Source organism: Manis javanica, chromosome 10, assembly GCF_040802235.1.
Source record: "Manis javanica isolate MJ-LG chromosome 10, MJ_LKY, whole genome shotgun sequence".
Lineage (NCBI taxonomy): Eukaryota > Metazoa > Chordata > Mammalia > Pholidota > Manidae > Manis > Manis javanica.
The window spans coordinates 54,101,892-54,112,365 of NC_133165.1; the positions used below are offsets into that span (position 1 = coordinate 54,101,892).

At 42.7% G+C, this 10,474-nt stretch overlaps 1 protein-coding gene and 1 long non-coding RNA gene across 3 annotated transcripts in view; one reads left to right on the forward strand and one right to left on the reverse strand.

The window, feature by feature from the left end:
* The window catches only part of LOC140844089 (uncharacterized), a 79,779-nt gene extending 78,652 nt beyond the window's left edge, over positions 1 to 1,127 (reverse strand). For both annotated transcript variants that reach the window (XR_012122300.1, XR_012122301.1), the window contains exon 1: positions 989 to 1,127. This is a non-coding gene — a long non-coding RNA (uncharacterized lncRNA). The remainder of the gene's footprint in view (positions 1 to 988) is intronic.
* Positions 993 to 8,171, forward strand: COQ7 (coenzyme Q7, hydroxylase). Its single transcript, XM_017654723.3, has 6 exons — positions 993 to 1,147; positions 4,126 to 4,304; positions 5,349 to 5,463; positions 6,754 to 6,893; positions 7,445 to 7,513; positions 7,955 to 8,171. Exons 1-6 carry the CDS (start codon positions 1,072 to 1,074, stop codon positions 8,030 to 8,032), a joined length of 657 nt encoding a protein of 218 aa, XP_017510212.1. The 5' UTR covers positions 993 to 1,071; the 3' UTR covers positions 8,033 to 8,171.
* Positions 8,172 to 10,474: the final 2,303 nt, after the last annotated feature.

Below are 10,474 nucleotides of genomic sequence, written 5' to 3' on the forward strand. Positions count from 1 at the left end.
GTGTTAATTTGAGAATTACCAGCTTCAATTATTTTACAATAGCAGTGTATATTAAATGTTTTATGGTAGCTTAGACAAAAGATATATATAATCCAAGGGTGTCAAGTAGAAAACGAAAACCACCTTCTTACAATTCCAACCCTCTGAAGTTACCAATATTGTTTTGCTACATATCTTTTCAGATAGGCAGCTTTGATTTTTTGCCCTCATATACATACATTACACATTTGAAATTTTTGATTCTAAAGTAGGACTGCTGTATCAGTGGATTTTTTTTTGATGTCCAATTTTTTCGTAAGCCTTTTTTTTTTTTTCAGAGCAGTTTTAGGTTCATAGTAAAAGTGAGAGGAAGGTAGCGATTTCACATATGTTGCCTGCCCCCTCCTACCCCCACAGCCTTCTCCATAATCAGCATCCCACATCAGAGTGGTACATTTGTGGCAACTGATGAGCCTACATCCACTTTGGGTATGCACTTTTTAAAGTATTTGCTCCTAAATCTCCTCACCTCCCCGAAAATCAATTTGCACCAATATAGACGCACACCAACAGTAAAGTGGATTCAAGGGAAAAAAAAGTTACCTGCAGAAAATCTAAAATTAGAGAAAAAGACTAGGAAAGTCGGCTGTCAGCCCCACTATCTATAGAGAGAGCGCTATTGACCATGTGGTGAATTTAATTTCACGTAATTTCTACCATTTTGAAGACTTAAGATACAAACAGAGAAGAATCTCCTTCCATGTTGGTAAAGCAGAAAACACGATGGCTCTGCCCATAATTCCCTCTTGGTCCCCTTTCCCAGGAATTTAGGGGAGAAACTTGACCCTGTCAGGATCTTTGAGAGAGCAATACAGCATTCTCATCTCCCTGGCAACCCTCGTCACCACACCGCCGTCGGTCTCCTGAATGACTGATCGTGATCACAACCAATAGAATCTTTTCGTTTGCCTTTTCCAACCAAACCAATGGAAGCAGGCGTCTTCCTTACCTCACCACTGCGTACGTCATCAGTCTGAGCCGAGGCCACGTTTGGCCCGCTGCGCTCAAGGGTGCGGTTCCCCTGTAGCAGCAATGAGCTGCGCTGGGGCGGCGGCGGCGGCTTGCTCCCTGTGTCAGCTGCCCACGGGCACTTGTCGGCTTATCTCAGGTAAAGAAGGAGCGCGGCGCGGTCCCACGCTGCGCGGACGAGACAGGGAATTTTTACTCGCAGTTTGGGCGAGAGTCACGGGGGAGACGTTTAATACGTCACAGGGCTGCGACGGAGCGCCACTGCGAGACTTGGAGCGCTCTGCGAGATTTGAGCCTTAGGGGTGCAGGCGAGAGGGACGGGGCTTGTAGTTTGCTGCGGAATAGCCTGCGGGGCAGCGGCGTGGTGACGTTCTGGGCCGTCCTCTCGGGCTCTGGGGATTGCCGTAACTGTACACCTGCGCCGTGACGTCACTTAAGGTGTGGTTGGTGTTCAAGGTGAAGGACAGTTGGCACCTTGAAAGTTCAGTGTCCCACGGGTATCATCGGAACCTCTGTTCAGGGCCTTGCCTGGCCAAGCACTCCTGCGACCAGCAGCATCGCGCCCCTGATCCCAACTTGTTAGAAACCCTGATTCTCAGGTCCCGTCCCTTTCTACGGGCATGCTATAGCTGTATTTCAGCCAAACCTTCCAATGATTTGTGTGCACTACAAAGCTGGAGAAGCACCAGGGTAGTAGAAGCGTGGGATTTGGAGTAGGGAGACTTGGGTTTGGATCCTGGCTCCTCTTCAACTCATTTCATCTCAGCTGCCTCGAAAAATTGTGAGGTGGTTTTCTCAAAGCTAAATTATTTGTGTACCACCTTTAGGATTTTTGCCTTATATTAATACAACTTACACTTTTGATTACTAAATGTGTTTTATCTATAACCGTGTTACATTTTTGAAGTAAGTAACTTCAGGGAAACTAAATCCTTAAGGTAAAAGGAAAACAAGTATCACCTACCCCAATTAATCATTTTAAAAAGCACGCTAAAAACGCGTTACTAAATTGTATTAGATACTGTTGCCAACGAAGCTTAAGCCCAAGACCATCTTCTTTCTGGTGCAAAAGAGAAATTAGGAAGTGTTAGGCAGATATTTGTAAACTTGAGACACTCTCCTTGATGAAATCAAAAGAATTGGAAGGAAGTTAAAAGAGAATAACTCTTACTACAGGAGTGTTATTTAATGTATGCCCATAAACCACTTAAAATCTTCCCACAGACAAAATCTCCCAGGCACCACCATTGGTATGTTTAATCCTTTGGGAAAACACCAACAGAAAACTGTGCATTTAAGAGCTAGCACTAGGCCTCAGTTTTATTTTATTTCTTTCTCCCTTTTATTTTAACGTGTGTGGCAATGCAGGCAAATCTCAGAGGACTGTTGAACATGAACTTTAATGCTCCTTCATGGAGCCAGTGAATGTAAGAATAAGAATCTTTTTTTTTCATTTATAAAGTTACTTGGCTTCCTATATCTCATTTTATCTTCATAACGACTCAGTAAGAAATGTTTTTTTATTGCCTATTTTCCCTTAAAAAGGAAAGAATCCGATTATTGCCAATTTTATGTGTAAGAAATGGTGATTCTGATTTGTCCAGGTTAGTGTTAGAGACAGGACATGTTTTCTGACTCTAGCTCCACACCCATTCTGTGGTCCAACTCATACTATTATTTATTATTTTTAATTGAGATATATTGTTTATATTGGTTTCAGATGTATGACATAGTGATTTGACAATTCTATACATTATGAAATGCTCAACATACAAAGAAATTACAATATTACATCTCATACTTTTTAAAGACACCCTACAGAGATGCACAAGATAGAAATGGAAAATATTATAATATCCAGACCTACACACACACACACAATCATTTATTGGGTGCCTGAATCTGGAAAGTGGATCAGTGCTAGGGAATAGTCTGGTATTTTTTCAATACAAATATAATCCTAACCCTAACCATCAAAAGTTAGCTGTGTGTCTAAAATCATTGTATATACTCAGCCCCTTGCTGTTTACCAGCAGTTGTTTTTTTTTATTTTAATGAGCACAGGCTTGTCTTTAAAGTTCTTTCCCATTAAATGTTTTGAGTAGGGGTAATACATTAAAGAACAAGCAAACAAGATTATTTTGACAAATAGAACCAGCTCATCATTTTCAGTGTCAATTACTGGGGCTCATCTTTGTGCAAGATTGAGGGATCACCAGTTCCTGGACTTGGAGGCAACCACTTGGGACAGGCTACGTTAACTTGTCAGATGTCTCAAGTTGTTCTCCACATAAAAATATGGTCACAGACCAGTAGCCCTCTGATGGCACAGATCTGGGCCATCACGCTTCGCAGAACTTGGACTCTCTCCAGTTTCTTGACTCAAATATGCTCCGTGAGGTGGAGCAGGTCATGAAGAGGACTGGATCAAAGCTGGGTCACCATGCTTCAGACCCCCATGTCCATGCTCCTTTGTTTAGAGTGAGGCATTTAAAAGCCCACCTGGTCAAAAAGTTACAATGCAGAAGCAGCCCAAATTCTACCTGGTGTTCAAAGCACAAAGTTTTTGGTGAAAAAACTACAGATGGACCCAAAATGAAAATTTCCACACATTTTCTGGGTGTTGAAATGAGCCTAAATAAAAAGAGGTACCTAAAAGACATGGTAGTCTGTGGTTCTCGACCTTGGGTGCACAGAGCTTTTAAAAAATATCAGTATCCCCCTGCCAAAGATCGATGGGGAGGAGCATACATGGTTTAGAAAGCTGCCTGTGGGTTCTATGCAGCCACAACTGGGAATGAAGCAGTGGAAGACCTGGAGAACCTTGCCCATCTAGAGGCAGCTGCCCCATTTACTGGTGGGAAGACAGGCTCAGTATTTCTCGATCGTCATACACTTAAAGCAAAGCTAGAAATCCAGATCTTTAGGCAAAATCTGTTTTAAGTATTGGTAACTAATTCACTTTTTAAAAGGAACACTGCAGGTTAAACAGTGGGTGTATCTGACCTGGGAGACCCATTTGTGACCTGTGTTGTAAGGTGCCCTTTTCTTCTGTCTGTAAGAGGAAACATCTCCAACTTACCTGAGAATAATGAAGAAAAAACACTTCCATTGCAGCTTATGGAAGAAGAATCAGCATCAGATTTTGCAGTTCAGGAATGACCTTAGATAATATCAATCGGGCAGCTGTGGATCGAATAATCCGGGTGGATCATGCAGGTGAATATGGAGCAAACCGCATCTATGCAGGGCAGATGGCTGTCCTCGGTCGGACAAGCATCGGGCCTGTCATTCAGGTGGGCACTTCTTTATCTGTCTCAGCCTGGTCCACTGCACATGGTGGAGGATCCAAATAGCCAGTGAATCGCATTAGGGCTTTGTCACGGGAGGTGCTGTTATCCCCAAGAGACCAAAATTGGTTATTAGGGTGGGAGAGTGAAAAGCATATTCTTCATTTTATGTATAAAGCATGGGAAGACATCAGCAGATACACTGCATATCTGTAGTATTAAAATTATGAAAGGGCCGAGATCCACTGCATTAGGGAGAAGTATCAGTTGCTAAGAGAATGTGGTCCTGCCCCCATGGAACCCAGTGGAGATAGTTTTTATTGTATAATCAGAGGCAGAGGGCAGATCCTGGGCTTTGTAGTTACACAGACCCAGGTTCACATTCCAGCTCTCTCCCACTGCCCTCCTGTATGACCTTGGGGAAGTCACTGACCTCTCTGGGTCTTCATTTCCATTTCTGCAGGTCACTTTCTTCATCTGTATAATGGGCATCATGTTTGTCCATCACAAAGCAGTTGTGCAGATTAAATGAGTTGCCCACATAAAGCAATTGGTGGTGCCTGGTCTTTAGGATGTGCCATTTAAGTGTCAGCTCTTATTGTCATTCTCCCTTTTCCTTTTGAGGTAAATGATACTTATATTCTAGCACTCTGGAAGGAAGTTACACAATAGATGATATTCTACCCTCATAATTTTGAAATGAGCTAACATCTCATTTCTCACAGATATGAACCCTAATCTTTTAATAGGCATGGTGGGGGCTGAGGAACTTCTGCTGGAACGAGGGTTTATGGCACACTCGTCTGGAACAAGATAACAAGCTCTTCTCTTGGTTTGCTGGCGCTCTCTTCTCCATATCTGAGATTCTTTTTAGGCTAATGTTTTCCTTTTTTCTTTGATGATTCAAAGGAAATGGGGGATGCAGCCCTTTTCATCATTTTTTCCATTTCCGTCTTGCTTCCTTTATCCCACATGGACAGGGCACATAGCTTCCTTGTGGCAGGAGGCCTCTGGAATGCTTGCATGTCTTTATTTTCCTGTTTCTTACAGAAAATGTGGGACCAAGAAAAGGACCACTTGAAAAAGTTCAGTGAGTTGATGGTTGCTCTCAGGGTGCGGCCGACGGTTCTGATGCCCTTCTGGAACGTGGTGGGGTTTGCTCTGGGTATGTGCGTCCAGAAGATCACATTATGCAAGCTTAGGAATCTGGGGTGATTAAGTTGTCAAAGTACCAACTCCACAGTTCTTGCTGTGCCCTCTTACAGCCGTTTTATTTACTTAGTATTTTTCTAAAGTTAAATTGACTTTCTTTCTTGGCTTATATTTATGTAAGGTAGAATCTTAAAATCAGGACTTTTATAAATAGAACATACAGTAAAAATAAACACAATAGAAAGGAGATAAAGCTAGAGTGTAGGCATAAATTATTTTATTTCCCTTTGCCTTGTAGTATTTTATTACACTATTGCACTTCACAGGTATTAAACATTTTTTACAAATCTAAGGTGTGTGGCAGCCTTGTGTCAAGCAAGACTATCGCTGCCATTTTCCCAACAGCATTTGACCATTTTGTGTCTCTTTGTCACATTTTGGTAATTCTCACAATATTTCAAACTTTTATTATTATTATTATTATTATTATTATTATTATTATTATTATATTATTATTATTATTATTATTATTATGGTAATCTGTGATCAGAGATTACAACTTGATGAAAGCTCAGATGATGGTCAGCAATTTTTAGCAATAAAATATTTTTTTACATTAAGGTATGAACACTGTTTTTTAGGCAATGCTATTGCCCACTTAGTAGACTACAGAATAATTTAAACTTAACTTTTATATGTCCTGGGAAACCAAAAAAAAAATGCATTTGACTCGCCTTGTTGTGATGTTTACTTTATGGCAGTGGTTTGGAACCAAGCCTGCAGTATGTCCAAGGTGTGCCCATAACTCACCTGTAGCCAGGTGATGTTCCCCAGCAAAGGTTCTGAACCTGAGCTCTGCTCTCTCTCAAAAAGGGAGAAGAGGAAATGGCATGGGAGAGTCCAAGACAGACTCATCCCAAGTGTGGGCTTTCTCCTTGCCGTAATCAGAAAGCTAGAAAGAGCACTGAAGGGAGAATAGCATTCTTACTATGTGATTCAGGGTTTAACACTGTGACCTGGTACCGCCTAAATCAGTGGTTTGCAATGGGGGCAGGTTGCTTCTGAGGACCCTTGGCAATATCTAGAGACATTTCTGGTAGTCACAGCTGGGTGCACTACTAGCACCTAGTGGGTGGAGGCCAGGGACGCTGGTGAACACCCTACAGTGCACAGGATGCCCCCTCAGCAAGGAGTTACCCAGCCCCAAAGCCCTTAGGGCTGAGCTGATAAACCCTGACCTGACCTGCTGTCCCTTACCAGGGCTATCAGTCCATCTTTACTGCTCTGTATTTGACAATTCCAGGTGCAGGGACCGCCCTGCTTGGGAAGGAGGGAGCGATGGCATGCACTGTGGCTGTGGAAGAGTCCATAGCACATCACTATAACAACCAGATCAGGAAGCTGATGGAGGAAGATCCTGAAAAGTATGAGGAGCTTCTCCAGGTATTTGACTCTATTCTGGAAAGGGCCTGATTAGGGGGGAAAGGGCAAAAAGGCTGTTTGGTAAGAAGGAAAAAAATAGCATGTTAGGCAGTGATAGGGCCTCAGAGACCTAGATCAGCACCTCATTTTAAAAGCAGGCAAACTGAGGCTCAGAGCTGTGGCTGTGTGCCCTGGTGACCTGCTCAAGTAGAGCTGGGATCAGAACCCACATTTCCTGAGCCCAGGCCCGTTTCCTCTCCACTTCCGGGTCATCACAGATTCTGAGTGGGTGCTGCAAGCACAAACCCTTCAGATCACGTAAATGAACTAACAGATAAAGTTTTGGTGAAACACAGCCATGCCTGTTTGTTTGCTGCTGTCCCCTCTACAGTGGCAGAGTTGAGTAGTTGTGACAGGGTCCTTACAGCCTGTAAAGTTTAAAGCATTGACCCTCTGGCCCTTTATAGGGAAAGTCTGCCGATCCCCTTAGGTGGTAATATGAGACTTTAGCCCCAAAGAACAGCAGGAGAGTCGGAATGCTAACTTGCTTCAATTTCTTTTTATTTAACCAGGTGATAAAGAAATTTCGGGATGAAGAGCTTGAGCATCATGACATAGGCCTTGAGCACGACGCAGAGCTGGTGGGGACCAACCTTTACTTTCTGCTTGGCGTTGGGGCCCTTTACTTGGAAGGTTGATGGGTGGGAGGGTTGCTGTTCCCAGAAAAATAGATTTCAAAGTGACTGCCGAAGAAAGGAAACCAATACACTGTCTTGGCAAAAACCAAGCAAACGCATTGCTCCCAATTGGGAATTATTTCTTGGCTTCTCCCCATACCCTTTGTCCTCGCAGCTTCTTTTCCCTTTCTGGGGAAAGAAGATTCAAATTTCTTGGCAGTAACAGAGACATTCCAACCTTTTGAATAGCTTTTTTTTTTCCAAACTAAAGTAAATTGTTTCTTATATCTTATTTCTTATCCAGAGAAGCCCCAACCCTGCCATGCCAGGCCTCTATCTTAGAACTAAGAGTGAACACAGTACATATAACTTGTGTCTTTGGTTTACTGCTGTTCTTTTTAACAGGCTCCAGCATATGCTGTTCTGAAGAGCATTATCCAGGCCGGGTGCAGCGCAGCAATATATTTGTCAGAAAGATTTTAAAGTATGTGCACTTTTCCCTGTCTGTATAAGATGATAGTAATTTAACAAGTGACAGGGGCAGAAAAGGAAATGAATGTGCAGTTACCTTGCTGTGAATTTTGCTAATAAACTGCAAGAGGTGTTTTTTTCATTAATCAAACTCTTCAGTGTTGGTTTTTTTTCTGTGCTGCCATTTGCCACATGGCTAACCATCACCATGTGCCTTCAAATTACAGCTGACCAGGCTGGTCCTTGCTTGGTCCATAGTTAATTTTTTCCTGACACATCAAGAATGAATCATGAAGAAGATAACAAGAATCTTCAAAAGGAAAAAAAATGTCGAGTTTACTTGTAACAAAAGGTAACTTAAAACATCAAGATGTTTTACGATTGACGAAGCAAGACTGTCAAGTCCATTTGGATTTGTGGATTGGGGGCAGGTGACTTCCATCAGAGAATATATGAAGTTGTAGATTGTGAAGTTGAATTATGATAATTTCCTTTAGGTCTGTTACCCAAACAATGGACCAAAACTGACTAAAGTTTTCATACTTTGTTGAAATCTTTTATGACTTGCAAATTTTTAAGTAACTTATGAGGAACCTAGATCAGTGCTTCTCCTTTCTGGCTATATATTAGAATGTCTTGCAGCACTTCTGAAATTTTTTAGATTATAGACTGACTTTGAAAGTCAGTCAAAAGTCTGACGTTTAGGGCTGGGCCCAGGATCAGATTGTTTCAAAAGCTCCCAAAGGACTCTAGTGGGACTCAGAGCTGGGAGACTCTGCACCAGATCGTAAGCTTCTCATGGTTGAGAACCACATCTTTTCAGTCTTTGTCTCTCACACTCAACACCCTGTGTTTCATCACCAGCTCATAACTGGGCATGACTTGCCTCAAAAGGGTCTAGTTTTGAAGGACAATGAACACGGGATAGTTGAGGTGAGTCATCTACAACCTCCCTTCCAGGTTGTAGATTTTAGATTCCAAACTCGCGCTAAGTTATGAGCAGATGTCTGTAACAATATAGTTGGTTTACAACTGAAAAGCCAAGTTCCAACACATTTTTTTCCTCATGTCCCCATTATTTTATAAATGTGCATTTGTGTCTTTTAAGACCATGAATTTATTGAGGGCAAAACATCTTTTCCAGTTCCTAAGCAGCTGCAGAACTGCTAGGAAAACAGCCCCATTGGCCGATCTCCCTTTCTGGATTTCTCAGTGCCAGAGGGTCCCAGGAGGTGATCCTTGGCCCTATTCTGTTATCATTTTTCTCTTGGTATCTCATTCCTCCTTGTGGCTGATGCCTCCACATGTGTATCTCCAGCCCAGATTTCTTATTTTCCAATATCCCACTGCCTGCCTGTCCCCTCCCCTTGGAAGTCAAAGACAGTCTCAAGCTCTGCATGCCCCAAACTGCACTCCTCACCTCCCCACCTCCCCATTAGGGCTTCCTCATCACAGTTAATACCAACTGCACCCTTCTGATTCTTAGGCCAAAATGTCTGGAGTCACCTCTAACACCTGCCTCTATCCCACCCCCATCCAATCAGCCAGCACATCCTGTGGGCTCTTCTAAATCCTTTTCACTGCTTCCATTGCTGCCACTCGGGGCCCTGGATTATTTTAGAAGGCTCCTAACTATCCTTCCTGTCTTGCCCTGTCCTCCCATGATCCGTTTGCAACCCAGCAGCTGGAGTGATCCTTTGAACCATGAGCCAGACTGTCTTCCTTCCATTTCCCCAGTTCCTTCCAAATAAAAGTCAAGTCCTTAAAATGGTGTAAAGATCCTACATGATGGGACCACTCCCTCCCTTGCTCACTCTGCTCTAGCCACACCAGCCTCTTAGCAGTTAAAATATCAGTCATGAGCCAGCCTTGTGGTCTTTGCAATGGCTGTTCTCTGCCTGGAAGGCTCTTTCCCAGATATACACATGTGCGAATCCCTCACCAATTCCCCAAGTTATTGCTCAAATGTCACATTTTAAAGGAGGCCCACCTGACCACTTTTTTCAAAATGGTAAACCCCACCCCACCACATGCCTCATCCCCCTTGCTCAGCTCTGCTTTTTCCCTCTCCTGGACTTAACCACCTTCAAGCACATTATATAATGTACTTACTATGTTTCTTACCTGTTTCTCTCTGCAAGAATGTAAGCTCTGTAGGACAGGAATTTTTATTTTAACTACTGACACATAATAGATGCTCTATAAATAGTTGTTGATGGGATTGAAGGTTGCTATACCTTATTAGAAGTGATTTTCACATAATTAGTAATTCCAGACTACTCCTATGCATAGTCCTCAGCAAAATTTAGTGGAGATTTATTGAAAAGATGCTACCAAGCCAGGCTGGGCCCCGGGTTCCAGGTCTGTAGAATATGGTTTGCTACAGAACTCAAAATCTAGCTAAGGGGGAAAAAAATGCTACCAGGAAACTAAAGCACAGCTATTTCCTGCGCT